This window comes from Lepisma saccharinum, chromosome 1 (assembly GCF_977018435.1).
Source record: "Lepisma saccharinum chromosome 1, izLepSacc3.1, whole genome shotgun sequence".
Classification (NCBI taxonomy): Eukaryota; Metazoa; Arthropoda; class Insecta; order Zygentoma; family Lepismatidae; genus Lepisma; species Lepisma saccharinum.
The window spans coordinates 162,867,446-162,894,594 of NC_139229.1; the positions used below are offsets into that span (position 1 = coordinate 162,867,446).

Genomic DNA, 27,149 nt, shown 5'->3' on the forward strand with positions numbered 1-27,149 from the left:
TGCTCCCTGAATTTGTTAAAAGTCGAATGACTTGAAAGTAATTTCGTTCAATTGCTTTCATAAATACTATATTTATGTATATCTCTACTACTTAATAGTAGTAGTGGTATTAGTAGTGTTATTGGTGGTAATTCAACTAATTAATTAATTAATTAATTATAAGTATTATTAATTAATTGTGATCATTATTAATTAATTAAAGTATAATAAAACAATGGTAATGTGTCTTTGGAGAAAGTTTTAGAAATAACCCCTTTCTTTGATAAATTCGGGCCTCCCCATGGCGCAGTGGTAGCGTCTTTGCCTTGTAATCAAGGGGTCCCGGGTTCGATACCCGGTGGAGGCACAAGTGGTTCGGATCCCACTTTAAACTGTAGGTCCAGTCCCGATTAGCCTTACTGTGCATAAAGTGGACTTAAAACAGCAAATCAAACCAATCAATCTTTGATAAATTCCTGCGTACGCTACTGACTGCAATAGAGCCTTTTTGTATACAAATTGCAGCTAAAACTATTATTTCAAGAAATTATTATTAATTAATAATTACAGAATTATTATAATAGCACCTAAAAGTCCTAAAATGGAGATTATAAAGTATTAAATCCCTCTTTTTTAGCAACTAGAAATCTGTTCCCTAATTATTACAAAGGAAGAACAAATTAACAAATATGAATGTCATGTAAATAGGTTAAATGTTGACAGGGATGGAAAGGAAATGCTCATTAGTCTAACCAGGCTGCAATCACTCAGCTTATGTCTACATTTTATGTTGTTTTTATTTAAAGTATATTTTATCATGTCTGTTGTCTGTTTCATTCTAACTTCTTAAAGAAGATGAATTTTAAAAATATATGATATGTTAAATATTTTTGGGTAAATTTAATAGTTATTCAACTAGTAGTCATAAATGACTGGCAAATTTATATTTCTCCAAGCATTTGGTAGGTAAAGGAAATTAATGATCAATCTGTACAAGTACAATTATTGTAGTAATTTGTTGATTGCACACAGTCCTTTACCTATGAGATGAACCTGATTGCTTTACATAGTAGTTAAGTAACAGCATGTTCTATATGTATTTGCAGAAAATTGTGGTATTTATTTCCACCAGACTGTACTGAAGTGTTGCAGCCAACAAGGGTGCCTTACGAAGAATCAAGCATTTACAGTCAAATAAATTTTTTCTCACCTTCTCCTACTTTGCTTCAAGGTATGTGGAAGTGCATAAAGTTGTTGAAAGTTTGCATCAAAATGAACTCGGTTAGTTTGTGACTGCATTTGGACAGAAATCAAAGTGTAAAGAAACTTTTGCCCTGTCTTGTATGAGGACTCTTATTACAAAATTTCTTGACACTTGAAACCCTGTCAAAAATCTCTCAAGTTTGTATGCCATGAATGCACAGTGTACTAAACATTTTCACCCCATCTTTCCAGTCAGCATTATTACACATGGGATTGTGTATTAATTCCTTTTTTTTTTATTAAGAAGTTTATCTTCTCACAAATTTAGTGTGGAATACGTCTCTTAACCTGCCATCTTGCATATCATACCTTATGTACCGTATTGAAGGGTATGAGCTGGGTTAACCCAAATTGGCAAATAGTTTCTCTTTCAATACATATCTACCAGTATCAGCTCAACCCAAGGCTGGATTTATGGTGGTGGGGAGGTTGCAACATCACAGGACCTCCACCTACAAAGAGCCTCTGCTCGCTTACAAGAGAGCAGCAGAATAAAATAAATGGGATACAAAAGGCTAGTCTGCCAATAGTAGGTGCACACACACATATACATATATTCTGTCCCCCCCTCTCTCTCTCCTTCCCACCCTTCTTCCATAGAGAGGGAGGGAAAGATAGAGAAAATAGTATTCCTGGACTAAGCCTGGCTCACCCTTAGTTAACACATTCACATACTCACTGCTTCAGTATCAAGTCACATGAAATACACAATCTTGCCAGCTAAAGTTCTAAGTTTAAGTCCCTATGTTCTTCCACAAGATATCGAAACCGGGACCTCTTTGATTACTAGGTGAGGATGTTACCACAATACCATCAAGGAGGCACATTATCATCATTGCAAATAGCCTAAAACAGGTTAAAGGTGATGTTAACATGTGAGCAGTGTTGCCACATGAAGGGAAATTTCCCTTTTGCAGGGAAATTTGGACCGAAATTTTAGCCAATAGGGAAAAGGAAATTACGATGGAAAATATCACAATTTAAGGGAAATTTTAAGACTTCTAACTTTACATTATTACAGTTTTTGTTAAGTTCCAGTTTCATATTCACATTTTTATTTTTTTTCTGATCCTTCTAATCTCTGCTCCTTTGAATATAAGCCTGTATCTATTTATATTTCTCTTAAGTTTATTGTACGTCGCTTTTCTGTATCTTCGGATAATTGTAACGATGAGAATTAACGATATAATGGATTGCTGACCAGGATTAAAACCTGGGACATCTAACCAGAAAGCGACGAAGCTGATATATATGTGAAAAATTTGTATAACATTTTTTATTCATACAAACATGGACCAACGGAAATGTTACTACTACTACTACTACTGCTGCTGCTGCTGCTGCTACTACTACTACAACTGCTAATAATAATAATAATTAGGTGAAGGGGAAAAGTAGTCCAAAAAGGGAAATTTTGCCCATTGGAAAGGGAAATTGTGTCCTTAGATTGTGGCAACACTGCATGTGAGATGTCAGTGTGACCGTCTCCATAGGCATAACTTGGCGGGGACAAGGGGGGGCTCTTGACCTCTCACAATTTTCAGGATACTAAATTTAAAAATGAAGGATACTTTTGCTAACCTCCTGAGACCTGAGGAGCAAAGCATCAAAGAGTATTTTTTTATGATTGCGCAAATGTAAGTTATTTAGCAAAATAGTTCTGGACTTTTTATGGGATGGAAAACTTGTCGATCCTGCCTCCTGAAGTGCCAAGTTTGATTCTGCCATCGAAAGTTAAGTTCCAATTTTGATTCTGCCCCCGAAAGTTAAGTCTCAAGTTTGATTCTGCCCCCGAAAGTTAAGTCCCAAGTTTGAATCTGCCACCAAGAGATATCCCAAATTTGAATTTGCTACTGAAAGTTAAGTCCCAGTTTGATTCTACCCCCGATAGTGGAGTCACAAGTTTGAATCTGCCACCGAAAGATAAGTCCCAAGTTTGATTGTGCCCCCAAAAGTTAAGTCCCAGGTTTGGTTTGCCCCCGAAAGTTAAATCCCAAGTTTGATTTTGCCCTCAAAAGTTATGTTCCAAGTTTGATTCTGCCACCGAAAGTTAAGTCCCAAGTTTGATTCTACCCCCAAAAGTTAAGTCCCAAGTTTGAATCTGCCACCAAAAGATATACCAAGTTTGAACTGCCACCGCAAGATTAGTCCCAAGTTTGATTAATTCTGCCTCCAAAGTTAAATCCCAAATTTGATTCTGTCCCCAAAAGTTGAGTCTCAAGTTTGAATTTTCCACTGAAAGATAAGTCCCAAGTTTGAGTCTACCCTCAAAAGTTATGTCCCAAATTTGAAAATACCCCCAAAAATTAAGTCCCAAGTTTGATTCTACCCCATAAAGTTAAGTCCCAAGTTTGATTATACCCCTGAAAGTTGAGGCACAAGTTTGAATCTGCCACTGAGAAATAAGTCCCAAGTTTGATTCCTCCAAAGTTATATCCCAAGTTCGATTTTGCCCCCTGAAAGTTAGGCCCCAAGTTACGCCCATGACCATCTTCTTACAAAGAAAACTACAAACTGCATGTGGACCATGGAACTTGCTGTGTTTGATGTTTCAGTACAAAGAAGGATACAAGCTGGTCTATAAGTGTGGAAGCATCTGTTACATCTGTATGAATAGAAAAACAAGAATCAAATATCCTTATGCATGATATTGAAGCCAAGTTCTGTGGTGGAGTGGTTAGCATAGCATACTATGATCAGAGCACTGCACATCGGCCAGTTAGCTTTCTACGCCTGCCTGGCTGGCTAGCGAGCGAGTAAAAACTGTATGCCTGGGTTTTGAACCGTCAAGCATTGAAAGCCCTTGGGTAACTGACAGGCCTTGCAAGACCCAGCTTGCTTATCTATAGCGAACGCTCATTCAGGTTTTGCACCGTCTCCAAACACATGAATCATGCAGTCACTGTGGCCAACTTTTAGATTCTAAACTGTTCAAGGAGCACTTGGAATGTTTATCAATTTGAAATTGCAGAGATTTATTCTATGGTAGAAAACATTTGTATCACTCACACCCAGTGGCGGTGATTGGGTTAAAAAACTAGGGGGCAAGGACAGTTTAATTTACCTTGGTACATAAGGTTAACATGGTGCAGGGGCAAGAGTGGTTGCCCCTCAATCCCCTAATCACCGCCACTGCTGACACCAGTAAAGGAGTATGAACCAAGTTTCGCAAAAAAGTACCATCGTAAATATTTTGGAACATTGTGTGACTTGTGGTTGTTCTACATTAAACTATTTTTTTTTGGGGGGGGGGGGGAATCCCCAATGATGCAGTGGTAGCATCGTCACCTTGTAATCAAGGGGTCCTGAGTTCTATACCCAGTAGAGGCATATGGTGGTTCGGATCCTACTTTAAACTGTAGGTGTAGTCTCGATTAGCCTTACTGTACTTCAAACACCAAATCAGTCAATGAGTTAAACTATTTTTTGAAGAACTTTGAAAACTATTGCTACAGATTTTTTCTCTCTGGTGTAATTATTCCAATTCAATTCAATATCTGAATTAGTTTCTCAAGATATCCCCCTTATTATTTGAAAAGTTATACTGTTTGTGGCTTGCTTAGTATTATTATCCCCTCTATGGCACAAATATAACTTCTTTTGTTTTCGTAAATTTCATTCTGAAGGGGAATTTTATACTCAATATAGGTGTAATATAGTACTTTTTCAACCATTACATTTCTGATATCACGTGATGCTGAACACTAAAGCATGGGGGTCCATAAAATGGAACATGAAGTGAGAATTTACATTACAAAAGGTTTTTCCATATTGTCATCTCTTTCAACAAATCGTCGTTCACTCACTTTGTTGCAATGTATCTACTTCTACAGACCACTTTGATAGTAACACAATGCAAAATATAATTGTTAGCTTGTATCTTCAGATGGGTGCAAATAGCAGGCAATGAATGCTATGGTTCAACAAACAAATGACATAAAAATGAAACAAAGAGAAGATTTACGGTTTCAAGACCAGAAAGGTGACATAAAATGAACAAAACACACACCTATTTTAAGTCTTCAAAACAAATTTGGAAAATATGTGGTAGTCAGTTTGACATAATAATGAAACTAATTTGAGAAGTTACAAAATCTAACAGTTATACAATTTCAAGGCACCTGTGACTAGCATAAATTCAAATGTTTCCATGCATAGTGAAATATAATGGCTGTTGGCAACAGTGACCGTGGTGCTCGCATCTGACTGCAGGAACTACATTGGGTCTCACGGGACTTCTTAGTACCCGGGTAAAGAGAAAAACTTGTCAGGCATTGAGGCCTGTGGATTCTTGTTCAGGGAAGCTCGCTTGCACAAATGTCCAACACCTGGCGTGACGTGTGTGTTGCATATTATTGTAGGCACGAATCCTTGTGGAGAGGTCTCTTCCGGGTCTCGTGCTGGCCTCTGACTATGATGACAGGAGTCCCAGGTTCAAATCCCACCCTGAGCATGGGTGTTCTTTGTAAGTGTTAATTTCATCATATCATCACTCATCCTCATTGTTGTCATTAGCCAAAAGTGGCAGAAAAGCAAAGCTATGTAACAAAAATCAAATAAAATGAAACATGACATACGTTATGTTACCAATATGGCAGGAATCTTGAAGTCAGCCATTTTGGAGTCAACTTCATTTTTTAAAGAGAGAGAGAGTCAGCCAGGTGTTGTACTAATATACAAATTTACTCTTTCTGAGGCATTATCTTTTTGTACTATAACTTGCACACAGTGGCATGGCGTGGGATTTTTAAGTGTTACCGGTTATCAGTAGGGCATTTAAGGGAGACTTGGGTGCCTCCCCACCTCATGCCCCCCCCCCCCAATGTCTTCCAAGTAGTTCATATAATATTAATCTGGTACATCTGCAATTCAATACTAGATTTTGGTAAATTTATTAATCAGGAAAAAAAGATGTTGACATAAAGACTGAAGTGAAATCCCAAACAATGGTTGTTGACACGATAATTCGTAATTTGATACTTACAGAAACATCGAAGGCTACTTAATAGAGCAAATCAATCCGACGACTCTTCTTTGAAAATAGTTATATGATGCTGGGGTCCCGGGTTCGAATCCGGGCTTGGGTATGGACGTTTGTGATGTCTATTCATCAATTTCATCATATCATGTCATCCCCATCTTCGCAAATTAGACAAAAGTGGCACAAGCGAAGCAAAATCAAACAAATCAAATCAAAAAAGTTCTATGATGCTGTCATAAACTGAAGTTAAGGCCTCCCCGATGCTGCAGTGGTAGCGTCGTTGCCTTGTAATCAAGGGGTCCCAGGTTCGATACCCGGTGGAGGCACATAGTGTTTCGGATTCCACTTTAGACTGTAGGTCCAGTCCCGATTAGCCTTACTGTGCATAAAGTAGACTTAAAACACCAAATCAACCATAAAGTGAAGTTTTTCATTTGAATTTGAATTTTTTGGTGCATCATGGTCATGGTCCATGTTATCCACACCTGAATTCCACACATTTTTTTTCACCCGAAAATAGAGTACATGGTCAACAAAAGAGTTTCGACAACTGTGCACATCCACATAACCACGGATAGTCGTGATACCACGAAACATTGAACTGTGTGACGGTCCTGTGAATCCGCACAATATAATTATATGTTTATTGAAATTATTAATTTCATATTATACAAATCACTTTATATTAACGTTTAAAAAAATGTATAATTATTACTTTGTACAACGTTAATTATGTTTTATGTTATTCATTGCACTCTACGCTGTATAAACGAGATATTTGGAATTCTAACGTTGCTATAGCAACAAGAATCAATAGTCATTGTGTGATATTGTGTGTGACTAAAAAATGAAAATATAGGTAATAGTGAACTGCATATTGCTCAGTTATTTCACTAATAGAATAGACCCATAGAAGTTGTATCTTCATCTTCGCGTTTTTAGTTTCAAATATTTATGAACGAAATGTAATCGTGCAAATGATTGACTAGTGAATGTCACAGTATAATTGGTGGCCAGTAAGGGGATCGAACCCATGACCTTCGCGTTATCAGCACGATCTTGAGTGATGTGTTTTGCGTAAGTGTTAACTTACACCATTGTTCTCGTGAATCTAGTTTGTACATAAATTTATATTATGTACGCATCTAGTAATCCTTATAATCTAAGATCCAAAACAAGTCTTACAGCTAGATCTATCAATTGTGGTGATGAACCTGATGAATCACAAAATAAGAATGGTGCCATGAATATGGTGAAGTGCTGCAAAGACCCCGATAAGGAAAGGTTGGTAGCTTGTGAAAATTGTGGCCATTGGTATCATTTACAATGTTTGGGTTTGTCCGATAAGCATTGGGAATTATACCAGTTAAATGAAAATTATTTCTGTACAGATTGTGATCCTTCTTATGATCCGTTCAGTATTGAAGCTTTCGTGCAATGGAAAAGAAGTCAAGAAAATGTTCAAGAAATTGACATTCGTCCTTCTGTGTTGGCAGAGACGTCAACGGGGCAAAGTAATGTTCCTTTTCAAATGTTTGATCTGCTGGCAGAGTTAAGAAAAATCAGCGAGTCACAACAGATGGAATTTACAAAAATTAGGGAAACTCAAGAGTCTCAACAGCTTGAGTTTACAAAAATGAGGCAAACTCAAGATTCTATGAGGCAAACTCATGAGTCTCAACAGCTTGAGTTTACAAAAATGATGCAAACTCAAGATTCTATGAGGCAAACTCAGGAGTCTCAACAGCTTGAGTTTACAAAAATGATGCAAACTCAAGATTCTATGAGGCAAACTCAGGAGTCTCAACAGCTTGAGTTTACAAAAATGAGGCAAACTCAAGAGTCTCATCAGCTTGAGTTTATAAAAATCAGGGAATCTCAACAGGAAATTCAAAATTCACAGCAACTACTCAAGCTTGACTTCCACGAATTGAGTACATCGTTACGAAAGGAATTAGCTGAAGTTGCCGAGTCCTGCAAATTAGCAACACGTTCATTACATCAGGAAATGGAAAGAGAAGTGCAAGGACTAACAGAGAAAATCGAGGAAGTCAACACTACTTGTACAGAGAATTCTGATAAACTTGCTGGATTGACTGATCAGATTACAGAATGCCAGAACAATGTTTCAGGGTTGTCTCGGCAAGTTCAAAGACTTGAAGTCGTTGTGAGCAAGGACGAAATAACTAAGCGCGTGGAAGCATGTGAGGAAAATATTACTAAGTTAACATCTAATATTTCGACTAATGTTGAATCAAGTAATCCTGTACAAGTTTACAGTTCTCATGTGAATAGTAACTGTCAACCTGGTATTCCTGCACAGAACCTAACCTCTCCTAAATCATCTGATTCTTCAGCGTGTGATGTTTCTGATTACGAACACAATCACATTGCTTCACAAAGACAAAAACGTTCTAGAAATAATCGAGTGAGAACTAGTAATACTAATAAGTTATGTCAATCAACTCGTTCTTTATATTCTGATGGTTCTGGTCAGGAAAGAAAGAGGCAAGTAAACCAAAAGTCAGCAAATCCGCAGAATCATCGATGTAATTATCCTGACAATTGTGTGCGTTCGCTTACTCAAGAACCTCGACGGTTGGTAAGATTGAATGAACTTACTGTTCTTCCTAAATATTCTGAAGATCCTGAAAAATCAAGCCCACGTAAGTTTATTAAAACTTTAACGTCCTACTTAGACTTACTGCAAGTTCCTGACATGCAAAGGCTTGAATGTATTACTAATTGTTTTCAGGGACCTGCAGAAGGTTGGTATAATACTCATGTCGATTCGTTTACATCGTATAAACAGTTTGTTGACGAATTTCTGAATCACTACACGTCTTATTCGTTAACTCAGGCTCAATTATCTGAACTTAGAAGTCGTAAATATGATCCTAAATCGACGAGTAGTATGGAAGTTTTTGCTATTCGTACGCATTCAGCATATTATAATTTAGTTGATCGTCCGAATGATGCAGAAGTTATTGATATTTTAATCAATCAGTTGCCCACATCTATTGCACAAACAATATTAGCTGCTAGATTAGTTAAAATGGATGATGTAATTGCGTTACTAAAGAGGTTGGATTTAGCGAATTCAAGAGCAAACAAGAGTTTTAATGTTCATGGTAATGTACGTGAAAAAAATTTCCGACATGATGGGAATAATTCTAAAAGTTTTACCGACAATAATAGTGCAAGGGCAAAACTGAGAGTTCAGAGTGTTGCTAAAAGTTCATCGTTTGTGAACGATGATGAACCTAATGGAAATCAAGGTTCAAGACGTAATGTAAGACCTAATGATACTGTTCATTTTGTTTCTTCTAGCGATGAAAATAAAAGATATAAGATTCCACGTACAGATGTTCCGTTTGTTGCTGAAAACCAACAATCAAACTCCAGCCAGAAGACGATGATATTTAATAGAAATAATAATTTTGGGAAACCTAACCTAACTAACAAACCATATAATCGTTACAGACGTAATGGTGCAGGAACTCAAAATTACCGGCAAAATAGAAGTCCACAAAGCTCACGATACTTCAACAATAATGGTAGATTTATGACCAACAGTTTCAATGCCAGAAACGAGCAAGAACAACAGCAATTTACACTGCGTCCTAACTCTCAGTTCTCTAACAATAATTTCCACTCATTCCAACCATGCAGTGTATGTGCCAATTGCGGATATTCGTCTTCTCAGTTGTCAACGGGAAACAGTTGCAATGCAACTGCAGTGGCGAATACTCCATTAAATGAAAATGCTCCATCTTTCGATCCAAGAGAAACTTCTTGTAAACAGTTCATTTCTTCTGTCCCTGAAGCAACATTAAACGAACGTCGCGGGTGAACGTGGACCAGTTTGCTTGCACTAACATAATGGATGGTCCGTCTAAATCATATCGTAGTGATAATATAGGCACAACTTGTCAGTATGCTGTATTAAGTAATTCCGTTTTACCTGAAGTTGATCATTGTTATCCACTTTCAATATTTTTTCAATTAGATTGGTACGAAGATGAACCTACTTGGATTTTAAATGATACTGGTATACCTACTCCTATTACTGATCAACCTTTGATCACAGGAACAGTTTGCGGTATTACGATACAGTGTGTCATCGACAGTGGAAGCCAGTGTAATTTAGTCAGTTATGAATTATGGTGCAGTATAAAATCAATTATTCCGAGTGCCAAACTGGATACAGTGGATCAACTTAAGTTATTGCCGTTTGCAGGACATCAGAAGTTTCATGTTGCTGGTCGGAAGATTATAAGTATTTCAATTAACTCGGAAGTTTTTACTTTGGAGATGTTCGTATTGAAGCAACTGCATGCTGAATTAATTCTCGGAATACCATTTTTAAGGCAGTACAAAGCTGTACTCGATTTTAGAAGAAACGAAATTAGTTTGATGGCGTCTACTGGTTCCGAATTGGTTCAGCCATTTAACTCTAGCAAAATCACAACTGATAGGGATCGCTGCCAGATGCAGGAAGTTACTATAGTCGAAGAAGCAGAAAATTTACTTGTCGTTTCTCTAGATCAGATCACAACGAAGGTGCGGTTGTGTGAATCACTCAACACGGAGCAGCAGTCTCAGCTTGAGAATCTAATAATAGAATATCATAGTTTGTTTTCTGATCGACCCCGATCTGCATTTGTAGAACCTTATCAAATTGAACTAGACACAAAGGAACCAATCAAGGCACCTATATATCCGGTACCGTTCGCCAAAAGAGCAGCGTTAGAAAAGGAACTAGAAAAATGGAAAGCCTGGGGAATAATTAAAGAGATGTCTTCGCCTTATTTGAACCCAGTACATATCGTTCCAAAATCTAATGGTGAGTGGCGTCCAGTGGTGGATTTTCGTCGTTTAAATCAACATGTAATTTCACCACTTACCCATGTTGAACCGATAAACGAGCTACTTCAACATTTTAAGGGTGCAAGATATTTTTCTTCAATTGATCTCTCCTGTGGATATTTTCAAATACCACTTACGCCCGACTCATATAAGTACACAGCTTTTTCGTATCGAGGACGACAGCACGTGTTTTGTTACTTGCCATTTGGTATAAAATCAGCTGTTTCTGTTTTTGTTGAGAGGATGAATAAGGTGTTTGGACCGGAGACTCATTCATTTCTGATGATATATGTGGATGACATTTTAATATTTAGCCCAACAATAGAGAAACATTTTGAACATTTTGATTATGTTCTACAGACATTGCAGAAGACGAACATGTCCATAAAATTTGCCAAATGCAAATTTTTCCAAACGGAAATTAAGTTTTTGGGTCATGCGGTGTCTGGTTCCGAGATTAAGGTCGATCATGATAAAGACTCAGCTATTCTACAGTTTCCTGTTCCTCAAAACAAAAAGTCACTTCGCAAATTTTTGGGACTGGCAAATTGGAGGAATCGTTTTATACATGGATTTTCAGATATCGCTAGTCCATTATATTATCTTTTACGCAAGAATGTGCCATTTTATTGGACACCTCAGTGTCAAGAAGCTTTCTTGTTACTAAAGAATGCTCTAATTTCAGCACCAGCATTGAGTCAACCCGACTTTGAGTTGAGGTTTTGTGTTTCTGTTGATGCAAGCCAGAAAGGATTAGGTTGTGTACTTTGGCAAGTTGATAATGATGAAATTCGTGTCATACAATACGGCAGTCGTTCTCTTAGAGGAGCAGAGATTACATATAGTACACACGAATTGGAATGTTTAGCTATATTATTTGCTCTGGAGAAATTTGCTATATATCTTAAAGGAACTGATTTCAACTTATATTCAGATCATAAGTCGTTGTCTTGGCTTAAAACTGCACAATCACTTAATTCTCGTCTTACGAGATGGGCTCTCAAACTGCAGTGTTTTGATTTCACGTTATATCATGTCCCAGGAGTTTCGAATAATATTGCTGATACGTTGAGTAGATTTCCGCCTTGTACTTCTTATTCTGCACTTGATGATAAATTATATATCAATCAAGTAATTGTGGAAGATTCACAAGATGATACTTCTTCTATTTGGTTAAAAGCTCAACGAGCAGATGAAAAATGCAATAATATAATTTCTCACCTGGAAGATAGTACAACTGATAAAGACTTTTCAAAGTATCTTCTTCACAACAAAATTCTGTTTTATAAACCCAATTCAGATGAAATTTGTAAACTTGTAGTGCCACGTGAGCTTATACCTTTGGTATTGCACAAAATGCATGATTTAAATGGACATTTTGGTTATCAGAAGGTTTTAACAGCTTGTAGAAGAGCATATTTTTGGCCGTACATGAGAAAATCAATTAGAAATTACCTGAAAGATTGCTTAGAATGTGCACGAACAAAGATTGTAGGTCGGCCGTTGCCGAGAGATGAATATCACGTCGTTTCGCACCAACCACACGATTTCCTCTCTATTGATTTAATCGGAAAATTACCAAGATCACGTACATATGAATATCTCCTCACAATTGTAGACGTTATGTCAAAGTTTGTTATGATTTATCCGTTAAGAAAAGCGACTGCCAGGGAAATTATCAATCGTTTTGAAGAACAATATTTTAAACATTACCCTGTATGTAATGTATTATTATCAGATTGTGGAAGCCAATTTACATCAAATGAGTGGAAAGCCTACATGGATTCAAGGAAAATTAAGCATATTACTACCACTACATACAATCCGAAATCTAATCCTATTGAGAGGTACAATAAAGAGATTGTTAGGTTACTGCGATTATTCTGCAATGATAATCACACCACTTGGTATTCAAAAATAAATTCTATTATTCAGTTATTAAATCATTCATGCTCTTCAGTTACCGGATTATCTCCTAGTGAACTTTTCTTACATGAAGATATGAAGGACTCAATATTTGAAGAAATCAGCTGGCCAGAACAAATTAAATCTTTGCCATGGAAACGCAAATTGTTTTTAGCAGAAATCAGGACTAGACAATCTAGAAGAAGTAGGAAGATTAAGAATGCATTGAACTCGATCAAACTTCAAACAGGAGATTTGGTTATGATAAAAAATAGGCAAGTTAGTTCCAAAATTAACAGCCAGATTCATAAATTGTTCAACTTGTATATTGGGCCATTCCTTGTCAAGGAAATTAAGGACAATAATGCAATTCTTTACACAATGAACCAGCAATATTATGACAAGGTGAACTTTTCAAATCTTCGAGTGTTTAACTGTTCGGAAGAAAAGAGGAATCAACTCTTGTCTGAGAATTAAATTTATGAGAGTAGATACTTGAAAAAAATGAAACCATTTTGTTTATTATTTTGTACAATTGAATGTTGTATTATGTTCTGATTTGTTATTACCTGTTAGGCACAAATCTGTTTATGTGCACGTTGTTGTCGAATGTCAGATAATATTGTGCATTTGTAACTTTGTTTTAGTTATGTTGATAAACATCTGACTGATTTTTAAATGAAAACTCCTCCTTGCTGTTTCGTAGTTTTCATTTTCCCGGAGGAGGGGAATGTTGTGACGGTCCTGTGAATCCGCACAATATAATTATATGTTTATTGAAATTATTAATTTCATATTATACAAATCACTTTATATTAACGTTTAAAAAATGTATAATTATTACTTTGTACAACGTTAATTATGTTTTATGTTATTCATTGCACTCTACGCTGTATAAACGAGATATTTGGAATTCTAACGTTGCTATAGCAACAAGAATCAATAGTCATTGTGTGATATTGTGTGTGACTAAAAAATGAAAATATAGGTAATAGTGAACTGCATATTGCTCAGTTATTTCACTAATAGAATAGACCCATAGAAGTTGTATCTTCACCTTCGCGTTTTTAGTTTCAAATATTTATGAACGAAATGTAATCGTGCAAATGATTGACTAGTGAATGTCACAACTGTCGGTCATATCCAGCAGACTACTTGGTTTTTAAATCGTTCAAAATAGGCTTTGGCCTCCCTTTCGCCACAATTTCGATTTTTTCTGCAAAAGAACGAACCGAAAGATTGCTTCAAAATATCTTCTATCGCACGATTACACACACTGTTCAGATGGGATGAACCCGCCACCTCGGAACTCGGAGCAAGCTCCATTAATTAATTGACAATGCCCGAAAACAACATAAAGACGAAAGACACCACTCATAAAACTCACACTGCACAGTCCCTCCCACAAACCGTTGTTTACTTTTGTAACACGTGAAGCACCCTCCTTGCCCCCTCCCCTCTCAGCATCGGCGCTTCCCCAATATTTCCTTCGGAACCTGCAAGAAGTCCAGTTCTACTACTGTTGCCATCTTAGTTCTTTTGAAACCAGATTTGCCCAAATCGTGAAACTTTTCGTTTCAAATAAGACGTATGTAGAGTAGATGTAGTCTTCATCTGTTTCCTAACTACTCCCACTCCCATGATTCGCTAAATCCACTGAAATCTCATTTCTGACACCACTACTATTTTGTATATTTTACGTCCTTTGCTACCTTTAAGGCTTTCGCTTTATAGGGTAATCGTGACAATGAGGATGCATGGTGAATTATTGAAATAAAATTATTATTTCTTTGTGTATGTAATTATTAATTTTTATAATTATGTAAGTAAAATAATAACAATGAACATTGAAATAACCATTTCTTGCGGAGGATTCGAACCTGCGACACCTGACACTTCAGAGCGTGCTAAGATAATAATCGTGAAATTATGCTTGTAAGTAATGTTTTCACCCAAAAACAGTTCTACCACCTCAAAAACATTGCTTCAATCTGATATTATTGCATTCCTGCGACAACGCATGTCAATCTCAATTGGTCCTTTCAACATTTATCACAAATTCCTGTAACCGAAATAATATATGTGTGAAATATAGAATTTTAGGTTGACATTTTTAGAAGGACAGTGGACCCCTTGATCATACCCATCCCTCTCCTCTCCTTCTCGCCCATGATGTCGAAGAAGGACAAAGAGGACTTTCGAAATCGCTGATATTTAGAGTAAATACAAACTATCACTTTGTAGTTTGCTTTTCCCCCAGTGTGATTTGATTTTTTTTTAAATTTTGATTTGGCGATTTAAGTCCACTTCATGCACAGTAATGCTAATCGGGACAGTTTAAAGTTGGATCCGAACCACTTGTGCCTCCACCAGGTATCGAACCCGGGATCCCTTGATTATAAGGCAGCGACGCTACCACTGCGCCATTGTTCCCCAGTGCGACTGGACACCTTCAGAGTAAGATAGACCCGATTAGGTGACTTAGCTCTTTTCTGTCAATTGAATATGGCAACATTGGTCTGTATCCGGTAAGGATCACCGGCAACTGCGCCGGCTAAACAGGCATGCCAAAGACCCGCCTCCTCCTCCCGCGGTCAGTCTTTGCCGCAACGCGAAGTCTTCCTTGGGTGGGCTCAGGGCCCTTTCCTCATGTTGCCTGAGGAGGGTACAGGATCAGTCCTCCTCTTCGCTTTTGCCGGTGTCAGAAAAATTGTCAGTCTGCAATGTTTACTTTACGACAATATTACCAGTTTATGTACGTAATAATTAGAGCCCGGAAGTTCAGGCATTTATTTTCGTTAAGATTGCAGGCAAAAAGGCATTTATAATGTGGAAAATAGGCACTAAAAATGAAAAAAGGCAAAATAAACAAAAAAAGGCACATTTGGAAGTCGCTTACTTTTATCTATAATTTCTGGCAAAATGTTAAAATCTACATTGGGAAGAGCATTTCAATTTTCACCAAATTCACGCACATAACCATGTAACTTGCCACTTAATGGCACACTAAATTTTGGCATGATGAGAAATACACGATCGTTTCCCTCCAAAGTGCAGAACTAAATTAAAGATAGAAAACTTGATTTTGGAATGCATGCAAAGGCCCTTGGGCATTAGTGCTGTTTCTTGTCAATAACGTCCTGACACGGACGTGATGACGTAATTGTGAAGATGTTCTGCAACAGGTTTTCAGCAGTCAATCATGCACAAGGAAATGTTAACCGAAAGCCAATATCCTAACTCAGCATGAAATACTTTTCTCTCACACTTTTCTCCTTCAGCAATGTTGAAACATGCGTGAGTTCAATATTACTTAAATAAAGCGAAAATTATTCACATAATAAACGGAAGAAAAATAAATGCCAACAACGTTTTTTTGGAGAAAAATAATTTATATACACACTTTTTTTTAAAAAAAATGGTCCAATTTAATTGAAAAAGGCAAAAAAAAGGCATTATAATTAAAAATAGGCAGCGGGGTCCCAATAGGCAAAATGAAAAGGCTTCTAAAACATTCGAAACAACAAAAAAAACGTATATCCGGAAAAATTTTATCAATATATCCAGTAGATAAAAAGAGGCATTTTGCCAAACTTCTGGGCTCTAGTAATAATATTTTAAGACAGGTTCTTCAATTCTTTATATTTTGGTGTTACCTGCGGTAACAGCGGCTACATGCACGCCACGCCTCTGCTTGCACAGTACAAAGAACTTGAGATGTAAAGTCTTATATTTGTTCTAGAGAAATAAAAATGAGTAAGAAACAGTCATATCATTAGTTGTTTTTCACTCTACAAGAAAAGTTAAATGCACAATTTTAACTGTAAGAATTGGTCCTTCCCGATGGCATAGAGGTACAGTCTTGTTGCCTTGTAATCAAGAGGTCCCGGGTTCAATACCAGGTGGAGGCACATAGTGGTTCGTATTCCACTTTAAACTGTACGTCCAGTCCCGATTAGCCTTACTGTGCACAAAGTGGACTTAGAAACAAAATAAATCAATCAATTATTAAGTGTAAGAATCAGTTATATGTTGCACTATTAGCATAAAAGAACCAAATGTGAAGCTTAATATCTGAAACAGATAATAATTTGCTTTATTACAGATGGAACCTTCAAGAATCTTTCTGCCTATGTAGTGACTTTGAATCCTGGAGATGTTCTCTTTGTTCCACATAATTGGTGGCATTATGTGGAAAACACTGAAACAGCCATTAGTATTAATACATGGATTGAATTGGTAAGTTGTGCAGTTAGGTTCTTATTCAATCCCATGCAATTTTTATATGGAATATGATAATTAACGTTTTATTGCACTTAGAGCAAGGTACTGTAGAATACTTCTAATTTACAGTGATCACAAGCATTTCAACATATTATTTTGTGAAATGTTTTGGGAGAACACATGGTCACTTCATGAGACTAGAACTACAAGTAAAAGTCTGATGAAAAGATCGTGTGTTCTCATGAACAAACAAGTCAAATAAGATGTTTAAATGTTTGAACAAAATTAACTAGAAGAAGAATTCTACAATGAAACAACATGTACATACAAGAATAATTATTTTGAAACTTCAAAGGTCTGTGGTAACAAAGTGAAATATATGAAACTGCTTATACAGGTATTTCTCCCTGAATTTCCAGGTGAATGGTTACCAGTATTTTCTTTTATTCCCTCGGCTTATATTCGGGTATCACCTTTTTTTTTTTCTTTTCGCTCCTTTAAATTTTAGGGTGCGGCTTATATTCCGGCCAATACGGTATTTAAATGCATTACATAATCAATTCATCCGCCTCATAACAGACGAACATCAAAAATGATATAAATCTCTCAAATGTGCATGCTCCTTTTCATCCAAAAAAATTGTTCACACATTTAAGACCAAACTGCTTAGCAGTAACAGCCTGAAGTACATAGTTGGTCTTACTTCTCTCTGGTAATTTACAATACATTACAGAAAGAAATGATATTTCTCACTTCTCGCAAAAAAAATTTGGTTCCAAATTATTGCAAACTGAAAACAATATTAATTTAATAGGATGCTGCATTCTCTATTTTATGACGTTTTTATTTAGATTGTTCGCCGCCCCCTAGCTACAGCTCTGAATTTTCACGGATTTACGAATTTTTTTTACGAAATGTACTTTTATTTGCATAAATTTTGAAATCGAGGATGGAAATCTCCTCTCCGTGCCCATGCAGGTGCCTTTTGCAGTCTGGAAGAAAAAATAAAGAAATTCCATCTTGAGTATTATTTTGTCTTGCTACTCTTAGATTCTGCTAGCCTTGATATTTTTTTTTTAATTTTTTTTTTTTTTTACTTCAATTGATTTCCAGCCATGGTTGGGGAGGTAATGCCCTCCTGCCCCTGTGGTTGCCCCACAGATTCTGCGGTGTCAGGACAAAATGCAAAGTGCATGGCAACTTCATCTTTGTTAAAATCCTCTTCTGCTGCACTAGCCCCATCAATGAACTGTAACATTTCTTCGCAAAGTTTGGGCTCCTCAACAAAGTCTGAAATGATACTTTACTAAACATGTTACATGGAACATATAGAACATGCTAAAAGGTAAACTACCCGTCACGATACAACTCACATTAAATAATTTTCCGAGCATGACCTGGTGATATCTTGAAAGGACCCGAAATTTTTGTTCCAGTGACACTTGTAGAAAGAGGTCACTGCAATACCTAACATTCGCGCATTCAATGTGACTACAACATATGATACTGTAAGAGTTCATGTTCTCAACATGGGTTTTGAATAGGGGGTGTGGAGGGAAAATAGGGGGTGCACAAGCACCCCTTCGTGCCCCCCAGGTGCTGCCCCTGATAATGGTAAATAGAAAAGAAGCAGACTGAATTGACGTGTCATGTATCTATACATTACCTGAAATTTAGTCCAAAATTCTGTCATTTTAGTTATAATTTTTGATGGATATAAACCTGTAATGCACACTTTGTAGTTTTGTAAAGTGAATGTGTTAAAATATCCAGTTTCTTTTTAAGAGCCAAACCCATTGCATTAACCTGGTTACATACATTTAATGAACCATCAGTGTTCTTCAAGGAACATTTGCAATTTATTGGCTCAGTAGAATAATGCTTATTTTATTAGTATTGGTAAATTATAGCATATTGGTTATGTGCGTGTTACTAACTAACAATAAACGAAAATACGTTAGAGTATTCAAATTGGTCTACTTACGCAAGTGAGTATGTATTCTTATGTAAACGACGTTTCGGAAGCTTTACTGCTTCCTTCCTCAGGTTGTCGTTTTCGGCTCGGAATATCAAGCCACGTCAGAGAACTGTCATGTAAGGATACTGGGTGAAAGGTTTGGGTTAAAAACACTTCATAGTGCTTGACATATACAGAATTAAAACCACCTTTGCTAAAAACCCCTTAAAACTCACAATAAAACATGTTAAAACCACCGCTACTCTTAACACTGTTTTTGCGGAGTTAGCAAATCAAGAAGACAGAATAAGCTTCACTATGGAGAATTCGGTATAAGGTAAAATTAACTACCCGGACCTAAGGATTACCAAAATTGAAAAGGGGATAAGGACAGGGGTGTTTCATAAACCCCTGGCAGGCAATCTTTATATTAATAAGGCATCGGAACATTCAAGCAGGGTCAAATCGAATGTTTATTTAAACTTTTTCATAAGGGCTGAGAGGTTATGCAATAATGCCGTAGAAAAAGAAAAGGAAATATCATGGATAATAGAGGTAGGAATGAAGAATGGATTTTCCGAATATGAAATGAACGTGTTAGCTAGGAGAGCAAGGAAGAATACTGCGAACGGGAACCCCGATTCTGATAGCAGGTTAGAAAAGGAGGAAGATGAGGAGGGAGGGTTGGATAGTAAAGTTATTTATGTTGGGATACCGTACTGTAAAGGGCTCAAAAAGAAAATTGAAAAAACAGTGAAAAAGTATGGTGTGAAATGCGGGACGAGAGCACCTAGAAATATTGAAAAGCATTTCACGGATTATAAGAGGGGGGTAAAAGTTCGAGATAACCCCGATGAACAAAAAGGGGTGTATAGGATTGAATGCAATTGCGGGATGGAATATATTGGACAAACCGGCCGGAACATGCGTATTAGATGGGGGGAACATGATAAGAACATCAAAGAAAGGGATCCGAAAACGGGGCTTGCAGAGCATATAATAAACAGTGGGCATAGAATAATAAAAAGAGAGGTTATCAAAAGAAGTAATAGTAAATTGGATAGGAACGTATACGAAACGGCATTCATATGTGCGGGACACAGAAATAAACTGAACCGGGACGAAGGCAATTTAGATGATGTATGGATTAGCTTTTTTAAAAAGTGGGACAATTTGAATAATAAAAGTGCCCCGATAGGCTTCCATGTCACATTGGAGGTAAAGAAAGCAGCCGAGGTGGAACGGGAATTCTCCTTGGATTGGTGACGAGAGGAAAGAAAAAGAGGGGGGAGGGTTCTCTCGTGGGAGGGGAAGTGCCATTCCGCTGCGCGGCGCCATCTGCTCGCACGCTTCACCTTGACAGGGAGTTGGGGCTCTCAACGGCCACTCCAGTTTACCGTAGCGGTGGTTTAAACATGTTTTATTGTGAGTTTTAAGGGGTTTTTAGCAAAGGTGGTTTTAATTCTGTATATGTCAAGCACTATGAAGTGTTTTTAACCCAAACCATTCACCCAGTATCCTTACATGACACTTCTCTGACGTGGCTTGATATTCCGAGCCGAAAACGACAACCTGAGGAAGGAAGCAGTAAAGCTTCCGAAACGTCGTTTACATAAGAATACATACTCACTTGCGTAAGTAGACCAATTTGAATACTCTAACGTATTTTCGTTTATTGGTAAATTTTATGTTGGTTCTTTAGGGATATCAGTAAAATTTTCATTTATGTCCATCTGTACAAATTTACAGCAATTAAGTTGGTTTTTTTTTTCAGCCTGATGATGATGAAAGTCGCTTGAAGGAGGCAGTTGTGAAACTTTTTGTGTCGTCTCTTTGCAAGGAATTGAAATCGACACAGAAGGAGCAGCTGTTAAATCCCAATGAGGTACATACGAGTCATTCCATGCGAAATCAACACAGCCTTTGACCTGACCATCTCCGATTTTCATGAAATTTGTGGAGTTGAAACTAAGCATGGAACTTAGTAAGTATAAAATTTTTTAGTTTCGTGCGTCTTGTAATTGTTAAATTATTCAAGGTCAAAGTTAGCATAAATTGCCCTTTTTGAGCCCGCTTAGCTATACTAAATCTGCTGTAACTCCGCCCCTATTTTGCCTAGGAAGCTCAAATAAAGCTTATTGTACAGTGAATTGAACAAGCTTTCCAGTGATATATAACAAGCCTACCTTTGGATAAAAATATAATTTTGTCACGTGACCTTGACTTTTGACCTTGAATATCTCAAAACATGTCATCACCAAAAATCGTGAAAAAAATATATTTGGTCCCTCATGCCATTCTATAAAACATATCAAAAAATCATTCTGGGACTGCAATGGGATCAGAAGATACAAAATAATATGTGTAACTATGTGACTGATAAAAGCCCCATTACATGAACTATGAAGAGTCAAATGACCCTTCACACCCCCTACAAAATGTGAAGGAGTTATCCTGGGTATAATTGGTCATAAAAGAAATAGGTTAGGCACAGGGAGATCCCTAGCCGTGTGTGTCAAGCGCAGATCCGGCATATTGTTGACCGCCATATTGAATTCAACGCAAAAATTTCAAAGGAAAGGGGGTGATGTGATGTGATGTGATATATCAAATGAGGCTAGAATTTCACGAGAAATGAAGTGACGAAGGATTTTCCAACATATCTTACGCCAGCAAAAAGTTATACACATATCTTTCACTTACGATATATGCACATTATAATGTTGTCAATGTTCTTGTGAGCACACTCGTTGACGTCTCACACTCACACAGAACATTTGGTAATGTAACATGTGCAACAACATCGCAAGCAGCAACTATGCCTTATCTCAGATGGTCAATATCAGGGAGTTTTAGTGCATGCACCATTCTCTTCAAATGTTTCTGAAGGTAAAAGTCCTCCTAAGATGTTAGATCTGGGGAATGTGCAGGCCTTTTAATAGATCCCCGTGTGCCCATCAATCTATCTAGAAAATTACCATGAAGAAATTGAGAAAATGTCCACATAGTGTGGTCACACTCTGTCCTGTTTCAAAACTCTCGAAAGTGCCATATCCCGTAAGCAAGGGTGAAAAAACCTGTTCACTTAACAAATCCAAGTAGCCCTCACCATTTAAGGTTCCGTTGTTGAATATGGACCAACCATTTCCGTTCGCCATACATTATACCACATAATTAGCTTACCAGCAACAACCATTCGACTGAGCAAATCACAGGTATTGCATATTATTTTTATTAACTTCACCGTGAACATAAAAATTTGCCTCGTCACTGAAGAATTTTTCATTCCGAAGGAAGTGTCACGTAATTGTTTGAGATACTTTTCCCAATATTCTTCACTATTCAACTATTTGGTGAATGTAGCTGATTAAAATCATATGCAATGGTGTTATACTTCTTTCTCTCCCAAGATGTCAGTGTGATCTCGATGAGTTCCTAACACGTTAGGAGCATTCCAATGCTTTGTTTTTAACACCTCGAAAAGGAGAAAATGGTTACAAGCATGCATTTCTCGTGAAATTCTAGCCTCATTTGATATATCACATCACATCACATCACCCCCTTTCCTTTGAAATTTTTGCGTTGAATTCAATATGGCGGTCAACAATATGCCGGATCTGCGCTTGACACACACGGCTAGGGATCTCCCTGTGCCTAACCTATTTCTTTTATGACCAATTATACCCAGGATAACTCCTTCACATTTTGTAGGGGGTGTTAAGGGTCATTTGACTCTTCATAGTTCATGTAATGGGGCTTTTATCAGTCACATAGTTACACATATTAATTTTTATCTTCTGATCCCATTGCAGTCCCAGAATGATTTTTTGATATGTTTTATAGAATGGCATGAGGGACCAAATATATTTTTTTCACGATTTTTGGTGATGACATGTTTTGAGATATTCAAGGTCAAAGTCAAGGTCACGTGACAAAATTATATTTTTATCCAAAGGTGGGCTTGTTATATATCACTGGAAAGCTTGTTCAATTCACTGTACAATAAGCTTTATTTGAGCTTCCTAGGCAAAATAGGGGCGGAGTTACAGCAGCTTTAGTATAGCTAAGCGGGCTCAAAAAGGGCAATTTCTGCAAACTTTGACCTTGTATAATTTAACAATTACAAGATGCACGAGACTAAAAATTTTCATAGTTACTAAGTTCTAAGCATAGTTTCAACTCCCCAAATTTCATGAAAATCGGAGATGGTCAGGTTAAAAATTGCACATATCTGTGTTGATTTGGCATGGAATGACTCATACTCTGTTATTAGTAAGTGTAGAAAACTTGAAATCAGTGTTTTAAAGATTAAACATAACAAGAAAATCCATGATGAGAGTTTAATTTTTATATACAGGAAAACCTCATTAGTTTGATGTTCAATGGACCAAAAAGTGCCAATGAATTAAATGACTTTGTGTTATCCAATTTTTCAAGATGGCATGTGTTTTTCAATTTGAAGTAAATTAGAGTATAAATTACTCCATAATGGATATTTTAAACAGGACAATAGCTCACAAAATAAACGTTATATGTGCTATATAATACTGTTCTGAATTTTGAAGAAACATTTCACATACTAAAATAACTGTAGTATGCCATGCAAATTTTTCAACTAAAATTGTTGCACAAAATGAGAGTGTACAGCTTGTATTTCAAAAATAGAATGATTGTTGCATGAAGTTGCATAACTAATGGAATATTCTTTTCTGGAAACAAATACAACATAATCTGTGACCAGAATTATATAGTTACTCAAAAAAGTTTAATGTCCATTAGGGGAGCCCAGTATATATAGTAAAATATCCATAATAGAGCAATATATATGTATTGCCTTGCATTTTATTTCTTTCCAGTTATAATAATTTTTGTAACTATCCACACAAAGATCTGATGTATCTGCTGCTAAGTACATTGTTGTGGCTTGTGTCCTTTTTCTTGAGGTTTGGTTTGATTGTTGTAGTAGCAGCATGCACATTTGATGGACTTGTCCACTTTCTAAGTTTGGTTCGTGGGTCTTATTTGACTTAAATTTCTATCAGTGACAAGATACTCCACAATAATCCAACTCTGAGTGTAGACCAGGGATACGTTAGTTCATCAGGGAACTACTGGCTGGAGAAAGGGTTATTTGCACATATTTTGTATGTCACAGGAAGAATTTGTGCCAAATCGGCTACAATTGTTCAAATTTAGTGTTTAACTTATTTCAATTTCTGTTAGTTGATATTTTATTTCACATTGTAACCTTCTTATTAATGAAGCTATAGCAATTAAAAGGTTATAATTTATGGACCAAGTGGCCTAAATCAAGAATTCGGTATAATTGGGGGGGTACTAATTTTCCTTTAGGCCACAGTTATATGGGTGTGTAAGGATGCCAAAAAAACATGATTGTCATTTCAAAGTGGTAGCTAAAAGAAATGGCAGCCAATCCAAGAATGCGGATTGACATTGAAAAGTGACTATATCTCTGAAACCAATGGTCCGATTTCAACTATCTTTCTTTCGAATGAAAGCTAAAGATGTGTTTTATATTTAAGGTTATCTTAGATTTTTCGATAGGAGCAACCATTAAGTAGTTAATTACGGATTATTAAAAAAAAGATATTTTTTACTGATAATTTCATGTTTATCATTAATTTACTAATAATCTAGGCATCTCAGAAGAAAGTGTGCCAAACAAAAATTGTAGCGTAAATGTTTTTCTTTAATTTGGGATATTACACTTGTTGGTTTTGACCTCAGAATTCATGTAAAATGAATTAATTATGTAGTGTGTGCAGCAAATTCTTCTAGCTGGATGTGTCGTTAGTCCTATTTAATTACACCTATTGAAATTGGTATTGACTATTGAATAATATATTATTGTTATATACATGTAATAACATTTAATAATAATTATTGTTGTTAGTAGTTATTGCTATTGTTGTTGTTATTATTATTATTATTATTAGTTGTTGAAGTACTGACTAGCTATGCATTTTGTTTAAATGTTACCTGTGTTCATGGAGGAATGTTATTCATTGATTGAAAATAAAATTTTAGATGCTTCAGCACTTGGGCGATTTGCACCCAATCACATTATATGGGGCCAGTTCCCTTAGAATAGAAATAGATTCACCATGTGTCTCTCTAAAATCTCCTTACCAAGGATAAAAACCGAGGTTGTATTAGGGCACTCGGCACACATATGGGCAAACACAAGAAATCACCAAACATACAATGGTAGCCTTCCCAATGGCTTAGTGATAACGCCATCACCTTGTAATCAAGGGGACCCAGGTTCGATATCCTGTTGAGTCACATAGTGGTTCAGATCACACTTCAAATTATAGGTCCACTCCCCATTAGCCTATCTGTGCATAAAGTGGAATTAGAACAAAAACTCAAATCAAACAACCCTACAAAGGATTAAACTGGCCATAAATCCAGACACCAGTGTCCCGTTGGCCTGCAAGACTGCAGTTTCCGAAGTGCAGTACGTGGAAATGAGGTTAAAAGTCGGGTGTGTTCAGAAGAACATTATAATATACTCGTACTCTTTATTAGTTATTACAGCCGAAGTGAATACAATAAAATAACATAATTATTCCTCCATGAGGTAACAGTTCAACAGATGCTATAATTTTTCACAAGAAGAAGATTAAAGAAAATGTTTTGGCAAGGTTTACAGTTATTTGAGATGCCTCTGGTTATTTATTTTTAATTAAGTAGTATACAACAGTAAAAAACAGAATGAGTGAATATTATAAATAAAAATTCACTTTTATTTTTTAAGGATTACGTGGAAAATACAAGCACATCAACTCTTCTTCAGTATGTAGATCAATCTGCAAAAATATGTACACAGAAGCAAAATAGAAAAACTAAGGAAAGCTCTTCTAGAAAGAAGAAGTGTAAGTATGATCCTGAAGGACAAATATCTCATCCTACTGTTCAGCCATGTTTCAACAAAAATGAAAAAGCCAAGACAAGCAGCAGTAGTACATGTTTTAACTCAGTTGGAGAGACACTGAATATGTACAAAAACTTGATTGTTCCTGTAAAAAAATGGCCAGCTGCAGATTTTGAAGTGTTATTGTTAAAAAAGAGTGAATATTTTGAAACCTGTGCTACGTTAGATTGCAATGTCAACATGAAAACCAGTCCTAGTTCACCAACAAGTTCAGAACACAAGGATTCTTCCATTACATCTAGGGACATGAGAAGTGATGTCAACATAGTTAAAAGAATTATAAATGCTGTCAGCAGTCCTGACATTCTGGCAATGCTTACACAAAAGATTTTGGATTCATCGAATTAATGGCTGTGAAATGTGTGTAACTAGTTATGTGAATGTTGATTTTTTATTTTTATCATTCTGTACAAAGATGAGAATTACATTATTATTTTTAAATATATATGATCTATGCTTGTGTGTTCATTCTTTCTTACAATAGCAAAAATGTTTATTTCATACAGTGTCTTGTATATTGGATACAAAAAATATTTAATTCCAAGAATGTAGGGCATAGATAAGTTGGAATTAATTAACAAAATAGCTGTTAAAATTTTAACCAGAACCAGAGATTGAACTTGGGCTTTTGGCATTCCCTGTCAATACTTTACCATTGAATTAATTCAACTCCTCTGTGTGTTATATGTAGAGACCGGATTTTCCCAAGTAACCAAAAGTGGGTGGCCTAACGTTGGTCTAACTTATTGAAAATGGTTGGCCAAATGTAAGAACGTACCTTTGGGCAACAGTAATTTTGGCCATGGTTCCAACGTTGGCCTGTGTGGTTTTTATGTTGGACCAACGCATGGTTTTACGTTGGGCCAGCGTACTGAAAACTAAAGTATAGATAGGTTTGTGTTCTGGTATATACATAATTTATTTTGAGGCCAAATGTAAACAATAGTACATACGAATTATTTGTGAAAAAAAAAAATACAGCACTTTCTCAGTCACATGGTATCATTGTTTTC

The 27,149-nt window shown here is 36.5% G+C and overlaps 1 protein-coding gene across 1 annotated transcript in view; it reads left to right on the top strand.

The window, feature by feature from the left end:
- HSPBAP1 (HSPB1 associated protein 1) overlaps nucleotides 1–26,589 on the top strand; it is a 66,019-nt gene extending 39,430 nt beyond the window's left edge. Inside the window, exons 5-8 of the mRNA XM_083141717.1 lie at nucleotides 1,086–1,210; nucleotides 17,103–17,236; nucleotides 20,953–21,063; nucleotides 25,960–26,589. Of these exons, the coding sequence (XP_082997843.1) occupies nucleotides 1,086–1,210; nucleotides 17,103–17,236; nucleotides 20,953–21,063; nucleotides 25,960–26,484 (895 nt within the window). The 3' untranslated portion in view covers nucleotides 26,485–26,589. The remainder of the gene's footprint in view (nucleotides 1–1,085; nucleotides 1,211–17,102; nucleotides 17,237–20,952; nucleotides 21,064–25,959) is intronic.
- The last annotated feature ends 560 nt before the right edge of the window (nucleotides 26,590–27,149 follow it).